A 27,870-nucleotide genomic window follows, 5' to 3' on the forward strand; every position below is an offset into this window, starting at 1 on the left:
CAGTGTGGCTGGAACGATTTTCTAGGATTTCAACTTTCAATTCGACTCTCCCTTAAAACCTTGCATATATTATTTGTTCTATGCTAATATGAGCTTCTCTCAAAACATACAGGGCACTACTTCCAAAAGCAGGTAAGTACATCCCACTTAAGTAGAGGGAACATAAGTGCTCATGGAAATGAGTCTAAGATTTTGTGAAGTATTTTACTCATTCACAACAACCCATCATTTCTGTATCTTGAAATACCATATTAAGAATAACCTTTTTAAGATTATAAAAATGAATCATTTCATCTCAGCAGGAAAAGACCCGTCAACTTGTAGTCTAGGGAGCTGTTTTCCTATTTCAGATGAACAAGCTTCAGATGCAGGTTGTCTTCAGCCATCTTTAGATGCTGACCAGAATTATATTAAAAAATTCATGGTAGCTTGGTATGCAAAACTAACCTATGGAAATGGCATAAAGCATAAGAATTTTCAGCCATTGTACTTTCTACTAATATGCATGCAGTCTGTTATGATGGAAATAAATGCTAACCTAGAACCATACAAGCTATTTCTTTGAAAGTCTCCTATATCACCAAGTTAAGACCAATTAAATGTGACATTTAACAGCGTTTTCTGTTGGGTTTTGTTTTTTTTTTTATTATGACATGCTGTGAATTCTACATAAGCTAGATATTTGTTATTACTTACTATTTGACAAAGTCAGTATCTCTCAGTAGCCATGTTTGTCCCATTCCTTATCATTTATACAAATGTTCCTCTCTCTGAAATGCAGAAATCTACTGCCACTTTTCTTTCTTTCCCCACTCTTCTAGGGAGTATTAAAATACTAATTTCTTGCTGACATTTACGGTGCAAGCCAAGAAGTTGGTACACTGTCAATACTGAACTAAACTGAATAAAATAAGAAATAGTATTTTACCTTGGTGAGCCAACCTTTCACAGTAGGTTTAGCATCACTATGAGGAACACCAACAGGACTGGTCACTTGCACTCTCAGGATACTCTGTAGGACGTGAATCCATTCCTCCAGGATGTTGGGAGAGTCTGCTGTCAGGAAGTAGGTTCTCTTTTCTGTCATGAGCTGGAAGGAAAAGCAGTAAGTATAAATCTACACACCTACAAATCTGTTCTTCAGCAGCTGAGTTTCATTATCCCATACAGATTTTTTTTGGTGGTTCAGGAGGAATTTTTTTGGGGTAAGAAAAAAGGTGCTAATCCTCAAAGCCCAAATGAAAGAACTGAAACTCAGATGAATCAAATTCTCATGAGCTCTCTTGCTGTTTCTGTTGGATATTGTGGCTTTGTCTTCTCTCTCATCCTTTCTTGTTTCTCAGTGCTGCTGCTAATTTTTCATTTTAAAGGCGACTACATAAATCGGGGGTTATTGCATGCTGCCTTCAATAGCTTGTGACTCTGAGAGAAAAGATGCTATGAATTTAATCGTATTAAGCCTTAGCAACTTCAGGTCCATAAGGGCAGAAGGTAGCTCACAGGTCAGGCCATGAGAGAAACTTTAATGCCACCTTTATAATGAAGTCCTCTAACAATAATGACTTAAAACTGAACCCAGTGATGGGCTAACTTCTAATACTTTGGAAGTCAAATTCTAACAGGAATTCAACACTTCAGATGTTTTTTCCGATCCTCCAGACATGTAAAGTTAGGCTGGAGATCTTGGGAGAGGAGTCTTTCAGAAAGAGGAGATCGTGGGTACTATCTCGTTTTAATTGTTATAAGAATCACTTTTCCCCACAGATTTCAAGCTCTCAGTCCTAACTGCAAAAAAGGAAAGTGCTACGGTGCAAACCAAACCAAAAATAAAGGAGAATTTCTTTCAATTTCAAAAAGCTGTATTTGTGTTACAATTTAGCTCTTTCCTCATTATTTATTAAATTAACCACCTGGCTTGTGCCAGGAAACACAAGGGCCAGATAAAGTTAGCTTATATCAATTGAGACATACGGTACCATTCAGCCTGAAATAAGTGCTCTCTCACCCAGCCACCGAGTGTGTGGATATCTGCAGGATGAAAAAGCAATGCTTACTTGGAATGTTTGGGACCCTTCACCTCTGACAATTTGGCACGAGGAATTCAGCTCCATCTGCCCTTGTGGTTTGCGGATAACATCACTCTGAGGAAAGAAAAACAAACAATTTTTTAGTAGGAAAAACACTCAGATGGGTCTTAGAGAACTTAAATACAGTATAATATGCATGTGCAGGTTGGAGTCTGCATTCATGAGCTGGAAAGGACAGCTGAAGGTTGCCAGGTTGATATGAGACAGTATGATCCCATTGCAATGATGAACTAAGTCTCGTCAGTAGTGGCAGACAACATAACAAGGGTAATGGCGACAAATACTGTCTTACACAGTTCAGATTGGACATTAGGGAAAAATGAACAAACAGATAAAAAAACTCCTTTCTCACTGGGAAGGCAATACAACACCAAACAGGTACCCCAAAAGTGGCTGAATTTCCACCTTTGGAAGTTTTCAAGATTCAGCTAGACAAAGCTTTGGGTGGTTTGATCTACAGCTGGTGACAGTCCCTCTTCAATGTGTCAGTTGGACTAGGGTCTTCCAGAAATCCTTTCCAAACAACAGTCTAAATTCTGCATGTTTATGAAATTATTTTTTATATGTATGTATATATATAATATATATGTATAATTTGCTTGTGAAATCTGATGGATAAACCTAGTATCAGAAATAAAGATGCATTGTGTCCTAAGGTGTATTTTTGTCTTGTCAGACTATGATAACAACTGAAAAAACAAAAAAGTTGAAAATAAATCTTCTCAATATTCCTGACTTGTAAGCAAAGATGTTTATATACACAGAAATACTGTGTAATTATGCAGGTATGGAGGAAATTACTGTGTCCAGAAGAAAAAAGTATGGAAGGTGAATATGCCTAAATATAATTCTCTGTAATGTAGCTAAGTACAGCAGAATAATGAAGGCCAACAATAAATGTATTTTACTGTATATACAAGTTTTGAGTGCATACTGCTAGAATTTTTAAAATAATATAATTTTGTTTGAAACAGTTGTGAGTTATAAAAAGTATTTGGAAAGGTTTGAATGCACAAACATGCTTTCTCAATATTGTTTCATTGATCATTGTAAGACGGCATTTTGCATGAAAGCTTATTTTCAATTTTACCCTAGTTTTCTAATACTTCCATGTCCATGTGGGAGGGTGAAAAATGAAAGAATCCAGCTTTCTTCCCCCTGAAAGTTGTAGTTTTCCTCAGAGCCCTGTATGCTGACTGATGAGTATGTATCTGCACCCTCCTGGTATTGCAATTTATTTTTCCTTTATTTTCATCTTAAACACGTCCAAAGCTGGGCCATGGTATGCCTTCTGCTTTTCGTCATCTGTACAAAATTAACCAGTAGGTGTCAAGCTTCTGTCCTTGTGAACAACCTTTCATCTCCTGGAAACTGCCACCACAAGGAGCTTCCCTGCCCAAGCAGAGACCCATGGTTGAACCTGTGGGTCAGACATAAAGCTCTTTGGCAGGACATTTTGGGGGAAGCTTGCCCATGGCTGCCCACTCTGCCAGTGGTATCAGCCTGGAACCAGCTCTGCAGCAACGTTCCCCTGTGCCTCCACACAGGAGTAAATGTATCCCAGTGACTCACCGGAGACTTGTAGTACATGATTTGTCTGTTTCTTAGAACAAACCATCGTCTCTTCCACATCTTCACCTGGCTGCCCATTTTCAGCAAGTAACCTGATTTTTCCATGGGTTCCTGGAGGCCAAAGAGCAAGGGGGAGAGAAGGTTATCTTGCACCTCTCAAAATACAAATGAAAGGGTGCTGAAGTCAAGCTCAGACATTTGCTGCATCTCCATCATTTTCTGCTTTACTCTGCCGGATGGGAGTAGCAGCCATCCAAGGTCAGTGCTCTCTGCTCAACTTGGAGAGAGTCCTAGATTATCTGTGTAGCTGCAAATACCACGTTGTGTTGTTTTAGTAAAGAAGGCATCTGAAGATCATTTTGTTGGTTGTTTGATACACTGAAAACTTATTTGTCTTCCTACCATAGCAGTGATTTTCCAAAAAAAAGTGAAGGCTGGCTCTAAGCCATGATTATAACTCCTGTTCCTCATCTGCTTCATCTCTTACATTCAAGAATACACAGTTTAATGCTGCCTGTGTTTGAGTTTTTTTTCTAGGCCAAAATATTCTATCCTTTCTCCTTCCTTCCTTCCTCTGAATTTCCAAGCTTGTTTTGTCACAAAAGTGTAAGGCCATCATTACAGGAAACCAGTACCAGTCATCAGGAAAGAATAGAGCCCTGGATGCTTATACTTTTATCTAACCATGTAACAGAAATTGCACCTTCTTCTGAAGCATCAGATAGTATCTTTTGATACAAACCAGCTGGACCAACAGCCCAGTCTGTTAGAACATCACTTTGCACAGGATAACTCAATATACTGTAGTTATGCTTTTTCTCTTTCAAGGCCAAGGCTCTGTTTGCATCCCTTCACAACTGTGAGGTAGCAAGACTTACAGTGCAGATTGCACCATCAGTGGAATAGGAAGATGTTCGCTGTAGCTTATGTTCTGGCTCTGAATAGTCACCATCCAAGGAGTAGGCATCAGGAGGGATGGCATAGTCACTCTCGGAGCTCAGTGAGGACATAGATACACCTGTTCAAAATAAAGCAAAGAATGAGGATCACAGCTAGACAGAAACATGCACTGAATACTGTACACTCTGAAAAAAGTTTTTGAGTTCACCATTAAGGCTTTTTGTTCAAGAACAACAAATCAGATCAGACTTCAGAAACTCAAAACCCACTAACCAGACTTCTGAGACCTTTTTTTTTTTTCCTAGGAAGACAAGTAGTGAGAGTGAGTTTTGGATACTGACAGTGAAATAAATTTGTTGCCGAATGAACAGAGATTAAAAAAAAAATAATTAAAAAAAAAAAATATAAAAAATAAACAGGCTTGTTATCTAAAGCACAGACATGCTGTTTTCAGCTTGGAAACATCCATTATAAAGCCTCAAGCCCCTCTCATTCAAACTAAAGAAAAGGCTCCCTCACCAGCAATAGGGCTTTGCTTTCTGTGAATCTTCCACCACTGGTCCATGGCAATGCACAGACACATCAGCCAATGCATCACAATAGAAGTTAAGGCTACATGAAACAGGATTCTATTTTATTGACTATCAATTGTAATGAAAATTCCACTCAAGGATCCAGTTTAACCTTCCCAGCAGTCAAGAAAAATTAATTGTCCTAGCCAGAACCCAAATTACCTGATGCCTCTCAAAGACAGGAGAGATTTGCTTACTGGTCAAGAAATTATCAGCCAGTGACAGAGACAAAAAACATTCTCTTTAATGTGTCGGTATGAGCTTGCTAACAAGGAGAAGTCAAACAAAAAGTATGGATGGCTTCACTGGATCTGTGATGAATTTGGGAGATCAATCCTTTCCACAGTCTTAGCTTAGCAATTGCCTGGATGGAAATCTAGCAGCAGTAAAAACCCATCTAAGAGGACAGGTTTCTATTGAGTAGCTGTTGACGTCTGCACACATTCTGGGAGAACTCCTTATTAGCATCACGAAGGCTGAGCATTTGCCTGTCACTGATGATGCTCTTCAGGACATCTTGTCTCACCTGTGAGGACAGAGTTCATGTTGCTCAGCAGCAATACTCCCACTTTACCTCTCTTCACTGCACGAGGGCTGCCTGGTATGCTAGCTTTCCTGTTCTCGGATCCAGCAGTAGAAGTCCTGAAGCTGGCATGGGAGCCACAGTCATCATCAGAGCCTGAAGACTCATCTAAGAAAGGCACGTTGCTGATCTGTGTGGCTTTCTGGAAAACAGACCTGTATGGTCAGCGTGTGAAGGAAGAGTTTCCCCAGGACAATCCCTGCTCAATAAGGAGACAGAGCAATCAATGCAGGCCCTTCATTTTCACTCTGCCTTGCCCACTGTCCCAGGGCTCCTCATTTCCTCCCCCTTTCTAGTCTGAGAACTTCCAAGCTGGACTCTCTAGTCTGATCTGTTTGGGTCTCCTCTGGTTACATCCTCCTACTGTTCCAAAAGCCCTGTGTGTCCCCCATAAGCTCTGGAGAGCCCTCTTCCATTTCATTCTCTAGGCTACACCCACTACCACCCCCTAGGTTTCTACAGCCTCATAGTGCACACTGCAGCTTCCTGGACCAAAACTTGCTGTAATGTTCTGTATTCCTAAATACGTTTATCATCTGTTACTCCTTCTGCATTCTTTTGGCGTCCAGTACTTCCTGGCATTCTCTAATTTTCTTTCCTTCACTGCACAGCTTCAGCCCGTTCTCTGTCAAATTACTGGCAGCCCTGGACCATGCTTTTCATAAGAGGAAAAGTGAGGTAACTCCTTACCCCCTTCAGCGTAGTGTAGACTGGCACTGTGACGTTTCTGTAGATGAGACAGGTAAATGGCCCAGAAGTTGAACGCGAGAAATTGGAAACTGCGAAAATTCAGAGAGAGAGCAAGTAATACAAACTGTTGAAAAGGAGGAGGTTTTAATGGAGAGGTACATGTATGCATGTAAGAACCGATGCAGGCTCTTGGAAGGCTACAAATAATGGATGACTGTCATCCTGGACAGTTTGGCCTGAGAAAGGCCAGGGGATGTGTTATTAATTACATACAGCTCCCAGAGACAGCTGCAATGCTCCCTCCATTTAGCCTGTAAGACATCTTACCCACCCTGTGCTCCCCATTGGTACAAGGGCAATCCAGTGCACCATGTCCAAACAGGTAGAAGCCGTAACAGGGGAAGATGATGGTGAATCACAAGACTAAAAGCAGGTCAGAGACATGCAGAGGCAGAACAGCGTCGGTGAAAGTGATGAAGGAGATAATGGAGTCCCTGAGGATGTCACTGAATGTAGGGGCTCAAATAGCCCAGCACCAACCATCCCCGAGATCAGATGTATCCTCCTCCCTTCCTTTCTTTATCGTGGCTATTTGTGAAATCAAATTTACTTCAAAAACAGGCACGGAAATGAAGAAATGTGAACAGCCAGAAGCTCAGGTCCCACACTGTCACTGTAAACTGCCTCTAAGGATGGATCTCGTCTGGAACTTACAGCAGCTGGAAGTATCATTCAAGGTGGCCACTTCAGACAACCTCATGCCAGACTTGGCCACAGCATAGATTCGACTCTCCTGGAACAATAATACCGTGAACAGCAAAGGTCAGACAAAAACATGATTCCCGCAAAAAGAAATGCTTGTGTCACAGAATCACATCACAATAACACCTTTGGGCATGAAGGAGGGGCCCTCTAAGAAAGATTGCTCTATTCCACCAGATGTTGGGTGAACGACCATTAGTGGAAATGTGCATCTGTGTGCAATTCCCTGAATCACAACATACTTGGCTTATAAATGACACAGACTGGAACACCTACATGTAATTATCAATAAATAACTACATCACAGCTTGGAAAAAGCTGGTTTTTCCACTTTATGAACAATGCATTAAAATGAATCAAGAACAGCCCTAAAACAGGACAATTTATTGAGTCACCACCTGCAAAGGATTCCCATTCTCTGATAAGGGAATGAAAGAAATGGCTGGAATGATCTCGATAAGCCTGTGTCTCAGTTATAACAACATATGGAGCTTTCAGTTCAAAGGATCTCCAAGTACTTCAAAAATTGATAAAAATTCCAAGGGGAGAACCTAAACCTGTAACTAAATGCAATATTATAACTAAGACATCAATCAGTCCAAAATGGATAAAAATCAAAGCTAAGAATCCTCTTGCTGCTCCTTAAAGCATACAACCAATCACTATCAGATAACACACATAATACATATACATGAAGATACCTAAGACTGCAAAGTCAAGTACACCAAAAAAAGAAATTACAGAATTAGTATTTTCTGTAGGTATATGCATTGTGATTTAGTCTCTAATGAAATATTATGTGCATTTTTTTCCCCAGACACTTCCTATTCAAGGCACATAATGGACATTTCTTACTGATTAAGCTGCTATTTAATATTCTATTCATGCTTTAGTGTTTGATATACTTAAATTTGCCCTACTTGGATACACTTACTTGACTCTGGTCTGTAGACAAAATAATGGATTTTTCCTGTGGTGTTCCTGACTATAATACTACAATGCTTCATAAACATTAATAAAAAATTTTACAAAAACCCTGGGAGGGGGTTCTTCTAGAAGAGGAACTCAGACATAGGTTCTTTGAAGTATCCAACATCTTTGGAGTACCCATTTCAAGGTGTCCAAGACCTAACTTTTTGAGAATTTGGCATTATATAACATTGTTTGTAATGAAAACAACTGAACACAGTTGCAGCAGAGAAGTGCTCAGTGCTTCTCCAATCAAATTTACTTGCCAAACTCAAGTTAGACATTCTGAAGGTGTGTGTGGAGCTGATTATCACCTGTGAAAAATTTAGCTTAAGGAACTAGAGGAACCTTACATGAGAACTCTAGATCAGAGAAAGGAACAGTAGCCAATCTCTGAGACGTATTTCCCTTCTTCCAAGTGAGTACACTGTTCATGACACCTTTCTGACTTCTGCAGAAAATAAAACATACATCTTGGAAACTGCAGTTTCTTTTACTATACTATCCAGCTTCATCCCCAGCACAGTTCCATATTACGGACTGAATGAAAAGAGATTCCTTTGGAAAAACAGCTGTCATTATACTAGGGTTTAAATTGGTATCATAAAAAACACAGCCAAAGATCAGAAATAATGTTAAGTTTTCATAGAAAAAAATTTATAAAACATGAGGATTAACAATGAGTTCTTGATTTTGCACCTTCAATAAACCACTTGTTTGCCTATGCCTTTAAAAAAGCAAACTAAAAACAATGGAATTATCTCTTTTGATACTACATTGATTTCCACTAAGTTTATCAGTTAGATTGACACATTAGCAAACAATCCAACCATCTGAACTCACAAGTAACTGAAAGTGATAATAACAGACACCTCTCTCGTGAAGTAAGCAATAGGACATGTATATTCACTTTACCAATGATTTTCACATAGTTTTCCTGATAGCAGAAGTATAGCATGAGATAGGAATGCTGAGATCTAATCCATGTATCTATTCTGGTATTCACAGCTTTTTCTGACCCTGAAACTATCTGGTCTGGTCCATTCATTTGCATTTATGACTCACTTTTCTATCTTAAACACATGACAACAGAACAAAGGATTAATTTTTAATGACCCATAAGGATAAACCACAATGCAACACCTCTTGACTTTCATTTTTATTCCTATGTTTCTTGAGTACTATTTTCTTCCATGGATTTTTTTTTCCCTTATAAAGAGAAAAGAACAAAAAAATTATCAGTGGAACCAGCATGCGCCATGATCTGGAACCGTCAGACTAGGTGGTTCAGAAATGTGACTGACGTCCACAGGAAACAATTGCTTGAGACCAAGAGCTGTTGTAGCCTAACTACTCAAAGATAAGCAGCACTTCTCAGACTATTGTCCTTGCATTTCTTACCCATGATGGGAATCTGTGCAGCGGTGGTGTGGGAGGTTTACCTCCTGGGTCAAGTACGCCAGCCTCAGAACTCACAGCTTCTTTTTGCCCTGGAGATAAGTGGTTGATTTCCTCACATGCTCCAGCTTCTTCCCTCACCAGGCCACGTTCTGTCTCCATCTTCTCCAGTACCCCATCATCATCAATGTCTGTCTCCTTCACTTGCCCATGGCAGACTGGAGAGTCTGTTATGGGCTGGAAGATGCTAGCCTCTAAGCTCATTACATGATGGAAAGAATTAGCCCCTGGCTGTGGTTGGCTGTAATGTCTCTTGGCTAGTTGGATACTGTCTCTTGGTGTATTGGGAATTCGTATTTTTGGAAAGGTCATACTACTGCCAAGGCCACATTCCCTCCCTGGACAGAAGGAATGTGCTGTAACAGCTGATGTTGACACAACCAGGGGTTGCTCAGCAGTTTGGAGATGGCCCTCAAGCATGCTCATTATTTCTGCTGAAGAAGAGGAGGCCAGCCGGTGCGAGCGGAACCTGTCACTCAGATCATCAGACAAGCGGGTGCCGTCTAAAGCCACTTCTTGCAAGGTGCTCACAGCACTAAGGTTTCCTTCCAAAGATGACTGGAAAGTCAGAGCCTCAAGGATTCTTGTGGCCTCAGCTGGAGGGTCCAGTGATGCGGGATCAGAGCACCCTAACCGGTGTTCAGAACTTATGGCTGGGAATACATCTTTCTCTGTGGAGACATTCCAGCTTGATGGGCCAGACATGAGCTTCAGCGTGCTCTGGGAAAGCAGAGATTTATCCTCTCCATCCTCAGTAAAGGTGTCATTGGCAAGGACTATGTTTGCTGTAGAGAGGACATGTTTGGCAGGTCCTGTCTGACACACCTGTCTGAAACCAGGTGCAAGGAGCACAGATTTCTGGTCTACCTTCTCAGCAAGAGAGGCCTGTGATGCTCTGGGCTTCAGAGAATTACAGCTCCAAAGAGATTCGAAGGGAGGAATGCTGGTCATATCTACAACGGAGGAGAACATATGGTTAGGGCATTCAAACGCTTTACTGTCTAAAATGCTACTTGCTAGTGTAAGTTGTTCATGTCAGTTGTACTTCAATAGCACCCTGGCCTGGTTAGGACTATACAGAATGGAAAGGAGATGGCTGGGCACAGCTATAAGAGAAATGCTATATATTTGTAATTAGGAATAGTACAGAAAAGATGAACAGGAAATGATTAATTGCTGTTTCTTACAAAAGCGGAATTAAGGGGTGCCTAATGAAATTATCAGGCAGTGTGTTGAAATTTACAGAAGGAAGGGTTGTTTTTTTTTTTTCCCCAAACAAAAAAGGAAATAGAATGCTGCGGTGTCCAAAAGATAGGCCAGAAAAAGTAATTTATCAGTGGTACAAATAACAGTTTAGACAAGTTCTGGCCTAGGAGCTTCCTAAAACACTGACAGCAGAAGCTGGCAGGGTACATGGAGAGAAAAATAGCTCTACTTGCAATATTTTCTATGCTCTTTCTTGAAACATCCACAGCCAACCAGGAGACAGGATACTGGGCTAGGCAACCTTTCAGTCTAACCCAATATAGCAGTTTTTACTCTTACCTATCCACGATTACATCTCATTTCTTCTCTTAAAACAGCCATGAGAAGAAAGTGCACTTATCCACACAATACTTCATCAAAAACCACCTAAGTGGCCAGAACACTGCTTAGCATGGCTTTTGACTTCAATGGAACCACAGTGATTTAAGCCATCAAATAAACTGGTATAGTTCCTCCCATTCCTGGGAGCTAGGTGAGGCTTCCAGCATATGTATGGAGACCTTCTTAACCATCACACCAATCAGTGAGGTTACTCTCTTTTCAAGAATTTCCCTGGAGCTTTTTGCTATCCTTTTGTGCTATATGACCCAAGCAGTGCTTTTTGTCAACAAGTTTTATAACAGTTACTTACATGTTTTTGCTGTAAAAACTTCCTTTTCTTTATTTTTTCTCTGCTCTTTCAGTTGCTGTATTTGAAGATGACATAATAGATCCTAGATTGCCTCCATTGTTCTTTGTCTATTTAGTACCTATACTTTATAATTCTTCTACTTTCTTCCTTTCCATAAATACTAGATTTAAAGACTATCTCAGTTCTACAGGTTCTGCTGAATAGCAGCTTTAGGATACGAGAAAGTGTGGATAAAATTTGGAGTGGCAGAGGATGTTACTTCACTTTATGATTTTGATTGACCTTGGCATTTATATATTGCCTAACTGAAAAGAACCAAGTCATAAGATGCTTTGGAAATTGCATTAATATGGGTGGGTGTGACCCTGCACAGCTAACGCTGCAAATGCTCCCTGAACATCAAACTCTACAGGCATTGCTTAACCACTAATGGGACTTACAAGGAAGTAGAAACAAACTGAAGACACAAAGTAACAGAGGGAAGGGCAAACTGCAGAATAGATCACTGTTGATTGTGGAGAGGATGAAACCCGCTCTTGGAAACACAGCTGAGAAAAAGACAACCATGAGAGCCTGACCTTGGCACTTGAGTCACAAGGAACAATGCTAACAAAGCTATTCCTAACGCATAACGCTGGCACACACAAATCCTGGCACACATTTTTCCCTGCCCCGAGGTAAATCATTAGTGTAGACTGAAAAGAGGCCATTCATTTTAAATATTATTGACATTTTTGCAGCTTCCTAGATGTGACAGGAGATGAAGCAGAGGAAGCTGTAGCATGGCAAGCAAGAAGACATTTGACTCTGCAGAGGCCTCTGAATTCAGCCTGGCACAGTGAGACTAGTGGGGGATAAGAGGAGAGGACAGAGCTGTTTACTGCCCAGAGAGTTGGGATCCAGGGAACACTTAATACCAGATTATTAACGCAGCTTACCAGCCATTCTTTTTTTGTAAACAGCCAGAGCCAGAGGGAATGAGAAAAACCCAGTCATAAAGCATTTAGCTAGAAACGTGGTGGGATTTAGAAGGAATTTTGCCTTATTCCCTTGCTGTGGAGTGATAGGAATGCCAGAAAGACTTCTGCAGGAAAGAAATGCCCCCTGTCTGCGTGCCCAGTGAAGTTCTGGAAACTAGCTCATCTTACTGTGACCAAACCAAGCTCATCAAAAAAAATAAGAAGGAAATGGTTAAGAGAGAATTTCCTCTTCAAAATGTGTTGTGATGAAAGGTGCTGATTTCAAGCCCTGGAGACCAAAGTTCTCCATCTACCACCAAACAAGAACCACAAAAGTACAAGCACCGTAAGCAGCTTTCTCCAACCCAACCTGACAGCACGAAGGAACCCAGCTTCTAAAGGCAGACCAGACAGCTTCTGCCTTGGCCCATTCAGTCCTCACTTACTCAGCTCACATGCCAGCTGAGGTTCTGTGGGGATGAGGGTAATTCGCATGTGGAGGTAAAGTGAAATACCTCAGGGACTTCTACCCTGCACCACTGAAGTGAATGGAGAGTTTTGCTATGTATTTCAATGAGTGCTTCTAATTCAGGAGCTCAGTGGCTTATTTTAATGGCAAAAGCAGACTCTGGGAAAAAAAAAGGCGTCTGTGTTCAATCGCTGGTGGGAAACCAATTAAGAGTTTTTAAGGCAGGTAAGCAATGTTATTCCCATCTTAAAAATGGATCCACTGAGGAACAGAGCAATTCTACTTGCTTGCTCACTGTCACAAGTGCTAATTTCTGACAAAGTTAAGAATACAACCCAGGAATGCTGACTTCCACTCTTGTGATGGTTACTAGGCTACAATGCCAGGTGAATACATTTACCTTGCAATGTATCCTGAAGGGCTTCAATTTGCTCCGTCAGCCTCTGATTACAGTTTTTCAGGTGGTAATTTTCTAGCTCAAGCTATGAAACAACAATAATAAAAACTGAAAAATAATGCAAAACTGTGTGTGCGTGTGTTCCACTATACAGAACATGTCTTCATCTTTATTACATTCAAGTGTCTGAACAGGAAAAGAAAAAAAGGATGGGTGAGTCTACCAGTCACCTTGAAATCTTTCTCCTCAGCCTCTCTACTGGACAACCCACTTAAACACTTTGCTGTGCTTTCTCAAATAGCCTGTGTATATACTATTCGCACGTCTCAAATAGGTCTTTTAATTTCCTTCCCTGCTATTGTTTATCATTTACTCCTGTTCCAGAAATAACTGTCATGAAAGAGACAATCAAAAAAGCTTTTACCCAGAAGGAGCATTTTTCCCTCTCACCCTGTATGTGGTAAAAGGAGATCACCTGGATCCAGGGGACCAAAGAAAAAAACCCAAACATTAAGGGTGCATTTACATTTGCAATTAGTGCACGAGTGATTCTTTGCCTTTTGCAAATTTGCCTTATGTCTTTGCTTGAAGTGTCTCAGCACGCATTCTTAAACACAGCAGTGGTGCACCCAAGGAAGCTTCCCTCTTGATGGAATCAAAGTTGAAATTGCACCCATGGTGCTGTCTAGAGCAACCCATTTGCAACACAGATGCAAAGTCCTTCAGTTGGCAGCGGTGTGTGGTATGCACCTAGAATCAGCATCTGGCATGAACCTCATTGCCAGTAAAGCCACAGTGTGAATGTATGGTCCTGGATTCACAGCAGGTCACACCAAGTTAACCCCTGTGCTTCCTCCTTTGCGCTGCACCAGTTAGTAATGTAGATGCACCTTAAATTATCTCATACAGGAGAATGAAAGAGAAGTAGCACTGCAGCTCGGTGAATTATCTAGGCAATCTAATGAGATTACAAAGTCACATCATAACACAATTAGTGCCCACAAAGACTGCTTCTTCAAACTCCAACAAATTCCCTTTCTAGCATAAAACGGGAAATCTATGGCTTTAGCTTGGAATAAAAGGGAAAGACCAGATAGCCCCACTCGCAGTTGTAAACTATTACTGCGTCTTTAAAACCGCATGCTGACCCATTGCTATCTCAGTTTTTCTAGAGGGTATCGAATTAGGCCCAGATAGAGGCATAAGTCCATAGGATGGATAGAAGGGAGAAGTTAGACATGAGAAAATGCTGCACAGTTAGAAAACAGCATTAGTCAGAGATGGCAAATTAAGGAAGAGCAAAGGACGTGTTTGTGTCACAGCTGCTTTGTCAGAAAAAGAGACAGAAACTGCACCCAGAGAAAAAAGGGAGAGGCAGAGGAAAGCTAGGTGAAAGCCACCTGTGACCAGTAAATCTTCTTCAGAGACTGCTTTCAGGCATTAGTGACTTCACAGTCATTTATAGTTTGCCTAAAGCAGTAAATAGCCCTCAGTAAGAGGGATGACCCTAGCTCTGCAACTGAGTGTGTGTAGGGCCAACAAGCAGAAAGCCTCTATGGCAGATAGACTGTCCTCAGACTATTGTCCTACACAGGAGCCCACTGGCAGTGCAGCCACTGTACCTAGTCATAGGCCTTGAAACCTGGCAGCAAGCGAAAGACTCACCTCTCTCAGCTTAAATGTTACCCACTCTTTGATCTTGGCAGCTTTCTCTTGAACAATTTTGGCTTCCTCAGTCCTCAACTGTTTCTGTGCCAAAAAAAGATTAGATGCATTAGGAGAGTACAACTAACTGTTCTTAGTAAGTTACTGCATCAGGAGTGACTTAAACATTGAAGCTCCCATTCCATACATAAGATTTAAGACTGCTATTTGGATATTATTATTTAGCCGGCCTCTGAAAAATCAATCTCTAAGTTGTCTTACATGGTCCCTGGAGTCAAATTCGGGGGGTTGTTTCAAGAGTTTGTGGTGGAAGAGCAATATCCAGCTCAGATAATGATTGCCCACCTACCACAGTTTCTTTTTAGTAAAGTCTGCAAATTTTCCTGTTTTAGATGCTTTTGCAATGTTGCTGTTTGCTATTGAGCATCTGTAGTGTTCCCCCAGCCTACACACACACACACACACTGTTGGCTGAAGTTGATAAGAATTAAGCAGTGCCTGTAAGTGATTTATAAAACAGTGTAATTCTTCCAAGCAAAAGGGATTCAATTGCTGCAAGCACAGGTGTATAGACTTTAAAGGTGCATGAGATAGAAACTAATACCAACGTGTTTAATACAGACACAATATTCTCATTGAGAAAGTAAATTTAAAAAAAAAAAAAAAAAGATTGCAGACCCAGGATTAAAAAAGCTCCAAAACTTGACCTTGAAACACTAAGACCTGCTATGAGGTTTTGAGATGGTGTAAGTGGTTATATGTTTACATATCCATTAAAACAGGTTCTAGTCCACACAAAGGTGTTATGGGAATACTGTTGATTTGCACAATGAACATTTTTCCCCAAGTATCTGCTTGGGCAATATTGCTACAACATCATTTTTGCAGCTGTGTTTTCTCAGCTACATTTTTTTTCCTTTTCTGGGAATTTCCTTTGAAAGATGCTGGATGGCTACGATCACCTTAAGCCTTCTGTTCATCTCCTGTGTGGCTTCACCAGAAGCAATGTCACTGAAAAGTCTCCTATCTACATAATGATTTAAACAACTACAGGAGAAATCAGTTCTGAGAGAGGGAGGGGGAATATACTCTGTATGGCACATTCAGCCCTGGTTTCTCTAATTAAATGGACAAAGGTAATACCTTCTGGTAGCAGTTGGTGATTTCCCTGCTCGATTTTTTTTTTCTGATGTGAACAAATACCAGTAATTATGATAATAATGTCAGTGCTTCCCTCCCCACCCCCCTTTTTAAATTTTTCACACTGAAGAGTGTAAGCTCACTTAATGAATACCATATAAACACACAGTAGACTGCAGGAAATTCCCCACATCTTCACATCGCTTTTAATCATCACATGCTATTCATCACTACAACTGCACATTTAAAAGCTTTTATTCAAATATGTTTGCTGACTTTAAAATAGACCTCGGCTACATTATGGGTAGCAGTAACATTTGTAGTTGAGCATAATGAAATAAAAATAATCAAATCTGATGCTTCAAGAGGAGGATTTATTTTGTTTTTCTCCCTGAATATAGCTGTGTGTGTTCCTAATCATCAGGTACCAGCCTTTGCTAGAGTCAGAATATTAGACGTGCCTATTGGTCTGAAGTGATCTGGCACATATAGTGGATGTACCATAGTCCTCTGGATATCCATCACATGGGTAATGCCTTTGAATCCTTAATGACCTGGACTTGCCTCAGATCGGAGACCAAGGGGTAAAAGATTCAGAATATTGCTATGCTACACGGTGAAGTGCAATGCCAAGATTTTATTTAGGGTCCTTAAAGTAGGATAGTGACATGACAATAGCATTGTCACAGAGCTTAGTAAGCCCTGCCTCTAAGCAGAACCAATTCACTCAGGCACAGCACCCGTAGATGCAGTTATTGTGCTTTAAGATCCAGAAGCAATTAGACATTCTTTGTGTCCCATGCTATTGTGTGGTCCAGACATGACCTCAGTGTTCTCTTATTAACGCTCTGAACTCCACAGCTTTCCCCATCCCAGTGAAAACAAATAGGATGCCTTAGTGACCAGAGACCCTTAGTGACTTTCCAGCGCTGCCACCGTCCCATCCCATCCTGAAACTTAACAGGTGCCTGATAGTGTTTCTTGTCTGAAATTGTCAAGCTTCGGCTTTCATTTCTACAATCTCATTTTGCCTCTTGTTGCTAGAATAAAAAGATTTCTACTAACAGAATATTTTTCCCACTTGTGTTTGTTGATTTTAATTAAATCACACCTCGCATTTTTGGATAAATCAAACTTTCTTCCATCTTTGATTGCAAGAGCTGCTTCCAGACCTCGATCACTATTGTAGCTCCTTCCGAACACCTTCTTTCTCTTTCAAAATGCAGAAACTTCATCTACATTCTGCCTAGGCAAGCTGGCCTGGGGAAGTGACCTGAAACCCAGAGCATTACAAAGCCCTGATGCCTGACCTCCACACTACACTTGGTCTGAGGAAATTCAGGCAGCTTACCAATCTATTTTGCTCTTGAAATAGGTGACAATTAGTTAAATGTAAAATGTAACTCCTGTGGCAAAGTATTTTTTTTGTGTAAAATTCTAATGAGCTATTTCCATTTAAAAGTAATTTACTTAGCAACATATAAGAACACCTCATTCCTCATGTTATAAAAACTAGAGGGCAAGGCCTTTACTAGAGCCAAAATACAGGCCCTGCTGTAGATGTAGCTCTTTCCTTCCACTAACTGAGAATGGAAAAGACTAAGAACTATCCATACTGGGAAACAGCTGCTCTTTTATAATAAGGACATCTGACAAGAGATGAACTATGCTAAAGGATTGCTGAAGACTGGGAGAAGTCCTTTCCCAAGAAGCAGCATATACCAAGTCAGAGATGGGCTACATAATGATTTTGTAGAGAATCTGTATGTTAGGAAGACAGAGAAATACAGAGACCAGACTCTAGCATTACAATTTAGTCTCAACGCTGACTCAACACTAACATAAGGAAGTTCTTGAAGAACATTGACCAATTTCCTATAATGAAGAGACAAGGGCTACTGAGGCTGAATGGATGTTTTTGTCTGAAAAAAGAAAGGAAGGAGAGGATCTTGCACTGAGCAGGGCATCATTTTACAGCTGATCTGAAGGCATCTGAAAGGCTAATATGTAACGGAGACACAATCCGTACCTTTGAAACATACAGAGTCCCTCCAACTCATGAAAGCTACAGGTCTCCCTGTGGAAAATATCTTTACCTGTTTTGCTAGCTGTGTCTCCAATCTGTTGATCAGATCCTCCTTTCCTTGCACTGTGCCCATCAGCTCTTGGTATTTCCTGTGCAGAATGCTGTCTGATTCACCGGTCTTCACGCTGGCTAGTTTTATCTTCTCTTCCATAACTTTGACCTGTAATGACAATCAGAGGGAGATAAAAAAACAAAACAATGCAAATGAAAGAGCTGCTTGTTTAGTTTACCCTAACTGAGGGCATTTGTGGGTTTCATATTTTCGAAGTCGGGAAAGGAACTAAAAAAAAAAACCTTCAAGTCACACTTAGTTTATATACACATATGTGAAAAGAACATTGTCCATTCATTTGTAATGCTGAAGCGGTAACAAATGCAAACTGAACCATGAACAGACAAACACGTTGTGGATTGTGAAAAATTTGCACATTATTAGTCGAAGTGATCATACAGGCTCTATAGTCTACATAGACATACAGGCAAGGTATACCATATTTTCCTCCTTTGCAATACTGAGGTCAGCTTTTTACCCCATTCACTACCAAGGCATACACCACAAAACCCTGGCCATTTGCTTCAGATCAAGATTTCTATGGGGAAATGTACTATGGAGTTCCTTCCTCCTCTTATCCCCAGCTTAGACAATGTTTTGGCAACTTCTGTCTTTCTGACAAATGTTTTCTCCAGACTTGCTACGGAGTTACCATGATAGGTATTTCAGAAGCTTTGCCTATCTTTGAGCTCCTGTCAGTGCCAACGCTTGTTCATCTCAGCAGGAGAAGCACTAATGTAATGCTCCTTCACTACAGACAAAGTTTAATGCACTAAAATCTAGCTGCTGCTGAAGCCTTTCAGGTTTTTAACAAATTTTTAAAACCTCTTTGCTTTCTTCCAAACCTAGGTCTCTTGATATGCCAGTCTGTTTTATCATTACCTCCTCCTGTTGCGAAGGATTATAAGACTTCACTTCTAAAGGTGAATGTATTTCCGCCAACTTAACTCAAACCTGCTAATTGCAGCATTTGATGATGGCAAATATCTGGTTCCAACACATCCCAGAGAGAATGAATCTGCAAAGAAACCAACTCCAGATACCATTAATTTGGCATGAGTTTGGAACCAGGAAGGCAGAATGCGGGCATTGATCTGAGCACTTCACTGTGCAAGAGTTACTCATGCTCTGTTGAACAGCCTACACTTCATACTTGCAGAAGCTCTGTTTTGTCCTCCTGTCTGCCTGCATTAGGCAGAGAAGCAAACTGCCTCTTCCTCATACCGAATCAGAAAGGTAGGCGCCCAACATCCGAGCCAGAAAACTAAGCCTGCTGAGTCGGATGTGTTTTCATTGGAGTTTAGGGTGATTATAGTAAAAAGAAATGGCCCCTCCTTTCTGTCTGATGCCCAAATGCTGACTCTGCACTAGAGGCTCAGAGAGGGGACTACAAACATGTGATTTCCTTAATTGAGGTTGGCAGCTACAGGGAGCCCATTGAATTAACAAATCCAACCCACCAGACTCCTGGAGAGAAAGATAACAAGAGATTTTACACTTGATGTGGAGCCCTCTCATTTGTCAGCTGCTTCTCATTCACGGTGAATATACTTGTTAGTGAAAGGCAATGGTCCTACTCCTTAGGCTGTCACTTCTTCAGGCTGTCAGGCAGCAATGAAGTATTTCTCTAGGAACACTTATCTCTGGATGTGGATACGGCTGCTGGAAAGGCAGACTCTACAACTTTGAGGGTTGCTAGTCTTTAGGACCTGCCAACACATGGCTCCAGAACTGCTGGTGGCAGGTGAGTGAAGGCAACCCTCATTTGTGCTGGTGGCAGGTGAGTGAAGACAACCCTCATTTCTCCTACACCTTACCAGCCAAATTCTCCCTTTCTAGCCCGTTCTCTGACCTGGATTTGACTGGCTCTCCATCTGCTCCCTTGCTGTCATTGCATCTTACCCTATCTACTCCTGTCATTGAGGTGTCTGCTAGTGTGAAACCTTCTTCATTGGCCATAACTATGTTTCCTGCTGGTGCTGTCACAGTGACAATGTTACCTTTGCCTTGGTTGGGTGTGGACTTTGCGCTACCACTCTCAAGAACAACTCTTGTTCTTGGCTGGCAATTGCTGATCTAGCATAAAGGCCAACAGCATGGTGACTAGACATAGCATCTTTCCTATATTTAAGCTGGTCAGAAAAAAATCTTGCCGTCAATATTGAACTGGCATGGAATAGTATGTTCTGCAGACAGAATACCAGGTGCTTAAAGTTCTTGATTCCTAGGCAATGTGTTTCCCACTGCTTATAACACTGCCTATTCAGTCCTTCACTACTGAAGTCCTCTTTGACAGCCATTCTTGGCTATCTTGCCCAGCTCTTAGTTCTGCGATTTAATCTCTGACTCAATGCTCAGTCCTGCAGCTCTTGTCCAGCTGGAAGGAGCTGGTTCACTTCAAACCTTCCCTTCAGCAGTGGTCTGCAGTGATGCAGGAGCTTACACCATCTGGCCCTTCCTGGCTCTTTTGTTTTTTACAATACTCCTTACAGCACAGACTGTACAACAGTCTGCTTCCCAAAGGTCCATTATTCTTTATAGCCTGTTCACAAGCTGAAGTCTCTCTCTCTCTCCTTCTCTATTATTCAAGAAGCATAGAAGGACTAGCTTAGACAATACGCCTAATTTTTAGATGGTTACAGTAATATGCAATGAATCCAGCTCTTACTGCTTTTCTCCATGGGCTTCCGAGCCAGAGCAGTAATTACTAAAAAGAAAGTCCAAAACAACTGATAGGTTTTGCAGACACACCCTTACTTCTTTCACAGAAACTTCTCTACTTGTAGAGAAATCCTTACCAGTACTCTTCAGTATTTGTTTTCTGAGGACCTGCCTGGCAGCTCTATCTCTGCACTCTATTCCTGAGGTACAACAACCCCTTCCTTTTCCATAACCAAGCATGCCTATCATGGATGAGGGGGTAAAGGCTGTGAGGCTGAGAGGCAGACATAAGGTGCTGGTTTTCACTTAGGGTTGAAAGTATTTAGTAGCTCAGGCTCAAAGACCGGGAAGCAGACCAGAAAACCCGTTCACCACTGTAAATCAATGTTTCCCTAGCAGAGCACAGCACTGCAGAGTGCTGTCTGTATGCTAGACTGGACGGAATTTAGAGTAAGTTCCTGCTTGGCTTGTACCAGAGCAACCATAAGAGAATCTCTTACCTGTTTCTCTGCATCCTCAGCTCTTTGCTCTGCTTCTATCACTCTCTGTTCCAATTCCTGCATCTTCAGAGCCAGAAGGGAAGGAGGGGAGAGGGGGAAAGAAAGAAAAGAAATTAACATCACCTGGAAATCCACCTGTTTTACTCAGGAATCTTCCATTTCTTGTGCAGGTCTACAGATTTTTGGAATCTTTTGGGTTAACTGGACAGCTTTGATCAGGAAAAAAAAAAGCCTTTGACCTTTTCCAGTCTTCTGCCCTACTTTGAATTTACCGGAACTGTTTTCTCATTAGTGAGCTTCATCATTCATTACATGGGTCAAGGGAATAGTCCCAAAGTCTTGACCCCGTCTCTACAATTCACACACCATGGGCTGTCCCTGCAAGAAGCCTGTCTACAGTACACCATTCTTTCCCATTTTTATTTCAGCTAGGATTCATTCACAATGGTAAATAAAAATGAATACATCTTGGAAAGCTCACAGCAGGTTCTCTACGATGCCACATTATAACCAATGAATACTTTGCTTTGGCTTCAAAAGCATCACAGGCTCATAACTCACAAGATTAACAATGATCTTAATTTTCCTATGCTTCTATTCATTTTAAAGAGCTTTGCAAATGGACAATTCTGTGATTCTTTATCTAAGCATTGGTGCTGTTGCAGTCAAAGGACACTGAATTTTATTCTAAATGTATATAAATCACTCCATTCTCAGTGAAATGCAGATGTACCTGGTGTTCCTCTAACAACTTACGACTAAAGCCCAGCCTTTGTTTTTTTTTTTAATAGCAACTTAGGATCTCATTCAGTGCTTGCAAGGTCATCTTCCACCACCTGCCCTACTTCAATAGGTCTCAGATTTAAGCCCAGTAATATAAAGTCAGTGACACCAAGTTTCATCCACAAAGCTGCAAAATTTGAGGAATGCTTCACAGAGTTTCCAACATGTCTATTTGTGTTTTACTAATGAAGGAATGACACAGAAGCAGCTTCAGAAGGTTAAAAGAATCATGCTTCAAGCAGAAAACAAACTATAAGGGGAACTGAGCTCCTTTTCTCTCCAATGCATTTTATGATTCTTGATAAGGCACTGGAGCCAAGTATTCAAGTTGGTCACTACGAGGACCAAACCAATACTTCTGAAAATGGGACTTATTCCTTTTGGGTTGATCACCCAGAATGGAGATGTCAGCATTCCTGTGTTTTTATTTCCCTTCCTTCAGAGGGCAACAAGACAACTCTCCTTTTCACACATACACATTGATCATAAGAGCAGACTGACACCTATTGACAAACATATCAGAAAGGTACATATATGTAGACACCTCAATGGTCATATAATTAAAAAAGGCATGCCATAACAAATTCAAACTGGGAAGATCAGAAAGTGCCACATTTAGCATGATACCTTTCAGGTTTGCGTTTTCAGTGGAGCAATCAAGAATATCAGTGTACGGAGCTTAATATCCAAATCAAGGACATTTCTTTGGCAGAGGAACAGAGACATGCCACAGAAGATTGCACAGACAGCCAAAGCTCCTCTGACCGTCTTGGTAGAGACTGAGCTCAAGGCAATCTAACATTGACAGCAATGGTCTGGGTTATGACACGAGTCTGTGTCCATTAGGAACAGTGATCTACCCATGCATTTATCTGTTAATCTCTGGGTAGTCATCGCCACAGACAGGTAGCAGCAAAATATATTGGTGAAAGACAGATGCTAACTAGAGACATAATACACCTTGCGAAAAAGAGACCGTTTATGACAGTAGCTTCAGAGTCAATGGCCTTTGCTAGTTTTCTGATGAATTGACAGGGTCTACATTCACAGCACAGACTTTAGAAGAATCTCTGGGCCTTTTCCCAAAGGCTATGCTCTTAGACTAATAATTTGATCTTCCACAAGGCAGGCGATCTTCATGAAAGTCTCAGGTTATTTTAAGAAGACAGCACTGTTCTGACTGAAAACTCCTTGTTGTTCCAGCCTCACGACAGTTTGCTTCGCATTGCTAGCAGTCCTGGTTCCTGATCAGGACAGAGAATGTATGTTAGGACCGTTCCTGATCACTAAAGAGTTATGAAACTTCTTGTGCAAGCAGGTTGACCTGGCTAAGTTCCAGTCAAATCAATTACTTTTGTCACCCTAATTCCCTCCGTAGCCTTAAATGAACTTGTACTTTTCTTAACTTCCTGTACTACATTGTTGGGTTGTCCTACTATGAACTATTAAATAACTGCTGTGTTTCTCATGTATGCAAAATGATTACTTCACCCATCCCCGGTGTCAGCTGTCTCACTGGGGCGCATTCAGATTTAATGCTTGTAAGGCTCTTTCAAATCCCTCAATGAATTAATAATAATGCTTGGTATTTACATAGGTCCTTTCATTCAAAATGCTTTATAATTTGACAAATGCTACAAAGTAACTTGACCCAGGTCACATAAAAAACTTAGTGACCAAGCCAAATTCAAGTAACTCCTCTCCCAAACATTAGCCCAGACAGCTTGTATGGAGAGAAACAGGCCCAGTTGTATAGCCATGCTTGCATGAGACAAAAGAGGCTTTTTCCAAATGTTCATTGTTTATTGAAGTAAGACAGAAGCAGGTTAAAAGCTACCCAGATGGCCCTTCTAAAAGCTGCAAAAGATCCTCCTATCAACCATTCACACAGGCTTTCCCTCCCTGATGGGGAGTGAAAAGTTCCTGCATGTCTCAGCCTCATTTTCCTCCTGTTCTCTTCCAGAGCTCACTCCTAACCAGGTCATCTTGCTGCCAAGGCAACGGCCTGCTATGTCACTCACCAACAGAGGAGTATCCCTTTCTTTCTGTGTGTACGAGAAAGTCAGAGTGGAAACAACTGCCTGTTTCCAAAGAGACCAGACCCCTGCTGATGTCCACAACAAGGCAGAACCCAGAGGTCTCATGCGCTGCGGGGATCCAGCAAGACGGCAGAGCTTTGTCTTGGAGGCCAGGGGCTGGGGTCCCTCTGCTGCGCCGACCCGCAGCCAGGCTCTGCGCAGCTTGGGCGGCGCTGCTGAGACCGGGCTACCAACGTGGAAGTTCACACCATGTGAACTAGGGCACTGGCAGTTAAACCACTGGGTTTTAAATTCCTCATGTTCTGAACAGCGATCTAGATTATTCAATCTAAGCGGATTTTAAAAATCTGAAGTATTTAAACTGTTAGCGCACATTGTACTACCAATGCCAGGCATGAGTGGTTGGGTTTTTTGTGAGTTAAAATAGTAAAATCTGCCTTAAAATCATAAACTTGATTATAGAGACTGATTTAAAATGTGGGGGATCACGTTTCCAAGCTTGTCAGTCAGCAGCTTCCAGACCCCTGAGACAACCTATCTGATGAGCAAGTATCATACCCCTGTTAACATTGCTCTTCGCTTTCACTGGCAAAACCACTTTTTTTTTTTTAGTTAATTTTCCTGTTGCTACAAACCGTATCAAAGGATCTCAGGGGCAATGCTCACCACTGGTTGGCAACACAGCTTCAAACTGTGCCCATTTCACATTTTTCAAGATCTCCCCACCCCCAACGTTTTTGAAAATGCAGTACTTTTTCAAATAAGTCCAAATCTCTTCATTCTCACAGATAGAACTGTAAAGGGAAGGGGGGGGGGAAATCACAGTTGTTACAAAATATATGATAAAAATCCATGGAGTTGGCATCACTATGCATAAAGCATGCGCCTCCTTCAGTTCTGCACCACTGCCCATCTGACGGCGAGAGGGATGCAGCATGGACAGAAGCCCCAGTTGCTATGACTGCTGGGGAGCCCTGTGGCACCTGAGGAGGGGGGAAGGAGGGTCTCTGAGCAAGTTGTTGCAGAGCAGCTGGCAACCTGAGGCACGGGAGACTTCCCAACAGCAGTGTTCAGCATGGGCATTGTGTGCTGAGCAGCTGCTCTGGTGCCTCGAGTCCACCTGCGTCAGGAGAGTCTGCTGGAGCTGCTCCACAGTCCCTGAGGCTCTCCCCTTCCCACATGACATTCAGAGTAGGGAATTGCAAACCTGCTAGCTCTTTGACCCTTCAAGTAAGCCTACAACGGCACTGTACAAGTAGTTACAGAGTAACCTGATCACTGAACCAAGCTGCTCCTTAATCTTAACAAAGGGAACATCGCTTTGACTGAAAGGCGGGATTAATGGCAGTCAGGCCGCTTCCTTGAGGAGCCCCCTGAAGCAGATGACAATTTCATTCTCTGCCATGGCCCACAAACCTCCCTAAAGAGAGAGCCAAAATATCTGTGGCAAGTCTCTTCTCCAAAAAGAAAGTTTGATAGGTGGGTTTCTTTGTTTTGTGTGGGGGTAGTCAGGAAGTTTCTCAAAGCAGGAATTAACAAAGCACGAAGCCACAGATTCCATACTGCAGCAAGCATAGAGTATTGCACATGAGTACCGGTTGTCTTTACCAGACCTGCGCCACATCTCTACATGGTTTTTTTAATGTGCCTTTATCTAAATGGACTTTATGACCACTTTCAATGTGTTCCAAGATAAGTAATCACTAAGGTCCATCTCAGAAGCTACCATGAAAAGATGAAGAGGATGCTTAGAATTGCATAATGTCTTAAAATATGAAGGGTGGAATGAATTTCTCATGTAGTATATGGCATTAGCGGAAACGTAATTACAGTGAAAGCAAGGATGAAAATTGCTCCACTCTGAAGTAGATGTCATTTGGATGTTTTAACACCCAAAACCAAGAAACAAGAATATATACATAAAAGTTACATAATAGAAAATGGAGCAAAAGCAAGTTTAGAACATATCTGTCATCAGGTACAGCTTAAAAGCATTTGCAGTAAACTGCAGTCAGTTGTAAAGATTTCAACTTCATTAGCAAACTGACTGAAAGAAACTGTTCTCACTTTCCAATAGTCATTGAACATCTGAGCAATCTTGGACTGGACTGTGATAATGTAAGCCACATTTTGAAACAAAGAAGGAACCCCACAGCAACCTACGAACTTGGATTTTATGCAAATTAGAGGTTAGTGAAAAAGCTTTAATTCAAATTGAAAAATAACTTGATTTAAGGTAAAGAAAAAACACCAAAAATCCACATCATGTTAGAAACAAACAAAAAAAAAAAACAACAACCAACAAAACCCTCAAATCTTTGCCAGTCCTCTCCCCTAGGATTGCAAATGAGTTCACTTAGTGCACTTGAAAGAGATTAGTAGGAGATGCCTCTAAAAACCAGACAGATGCCATGCAAGTTTCTAACATCCAGATCTCAAAGTATCTCAGTCCTGCTCTTCAGTATCCCCAGAATGTTTTGACAGGATATGCAGTGTTATTCTAACACTATGGCAGTACATGTACCCCTGTCCAGCCTTTTAGTATTACAGCATGATTTGCACTCCTGTAAGCTTTTCTATTGCCAGCCAAGTCCTAATCCTGCTGTTCTTATCCAAAATATCCATCTTTGCTCTGCAGCTGCCTCAGTCACTTCAGATATCCAGAATCTTGCTGGCAGAGTGTTTTCCAGTAGAATCTGAATACCTAGCGATTTTCCAGTCAACAAGGCCAAATTCTTATTTTCATTAATGCCACTTTACACCACTCTGACAGGCCCATCTCTGTATCTCAAGTGATAAGCAGACTGCAACGACATACTGTAATCAAGAAAGATTCCCCACTGCAAGTAACAGTTTTATTGGATGGCTCAGCATTTAGGGATTTTTTGCTTTCATGCCATAACTCAGTGTGAAGCAGAAGCCACCACTGCCTCACCTTCTCAGCTAACAGTTCTCGGATCTTGCTTGCCTGTAAGCGGAATTTGAAGAGCTGGGACTCCAACGCAAGGCATCGCTTTTGCCAGTCCATACAGCTGCCATTCTCCACAGTGAGTTCTGCCATTGTGAAGTTAATCATCCACTTGGGATGTCGTCTGAGGTGATTTAAAAATCCTACAGAAGAGGAGGGAAAAATATGTATTTTAGACCAGTAAACTTTTCACCTATTGTGCCTACTCTTCCTTGGCCCATCTTGCAGGACTGGTAACAAAGGCCATTTCTTCTGCAAGCAGAAGATGAAATGGTACTATCCCAAGTTATTGATATTGCCCTCTGCCAGAGCTCACTTTTAATGGATAACAGATAAATATTCAGATAAACTTTTACCTTTAGAGTGAGTAAATAATTTACTAATGCATCATACTGTATATTCCACAGTCTTACTGCCACCCTTACAGCCTTGCTCAGCATCTACCTTACAGACTAGGAGTATTTTTACTCCTGCCTCTTTTGTACCAGTATGGCTATAAACTCTCAAGTCACTAAAAGTGACTCTTAAAGGTAACTCAGGTCACACACCCGTGATTAACTTGGGGCACCAGTGCCTTATCTCATACAGACTGTGTTAAGAGGATGTGATGTACGAAGCAACAGTGTTCCCAATCCCTAACTACTTGATACAGTCAGTCTAG

The 27,870-nt window shown here is 41.4% G+C and overlaps 1 protein-coding gene across 1 annotated transcript in view; it reads right to left on the reverse strand.

Moving 5' to 3' along the window:
• PLEKHH1 (pleckstrin homology, MyTH4 and FERM domain containing H1) overlaps window positions 1-27,317 on the reverse strand; it is a 45,524-nt gene extending 18,207 nt beyond the window's left edge. Inside the window, exons 1-13 of the mRNA XM_075151886.1 lie at window positions 27,177-27,317; window positions 21,420-21,482; window positions 18,217-18,366; window positions 14,981-15,064; window positions 13,319-13,400; window positions 9,537-10,546; window positions 7,119-7,197; window positions 6,405-6,493; window positions 5,706-5,856; window positions 4,538-4,677; window positions 3,660-3,770; window positions 2,055-2,141; window positions 929-1,090 (exon numbers count right to left, since the gene is read on the reverse strand). Coding sequence (XP_075007987.1) covers window positions 929-1,090; window positions 2,055-2,141; window positions 3,660-3,770; window positions 4,538-4,677; window positions 5,706-5,856; window positions 6,405-6,493; window positions 7,119-7,197; window positions 9,537-10,546; window positions 13,319-13,400; window positions 14,981-15,064; window positions 18,217-18,366; window positions 21,420-21,482; window positions 27,177-27,317 — 2,349 coding nt within the window. The remainder of the gene's footprint in view (window positions 1-928; window positions 1,091-2,054; window positions 2,142-3,659; window positions 3,771-4,537; window positions 4,678-5,705; window positions 5,857-6,404; window positions 6,494-7,118; window positions 7,198-9,536; window positions 10,547-13,318; window positions 13,401-14,980; window positions 15,065-18,216; window positions 18,367-21,419; window positions 21,483-27,176) is intronic.
• Between the last annotated feature and the right edge of the window lie 553 nt (window positions 27,318-27,870).

This window comes from Calonectris borealis, chromosome 5, assembly GCF_964195595.1.
Source record: "Calonectris borealis chromosome 5, bCalBor7.hap1.2, whole genome shotgun sequence".
Lineage (NCBI taxonomy): Eukaryota > Metazoa > Chordata > Aves > Procellariiformes > Procellariidae > Calonectris > Calonectris borealis.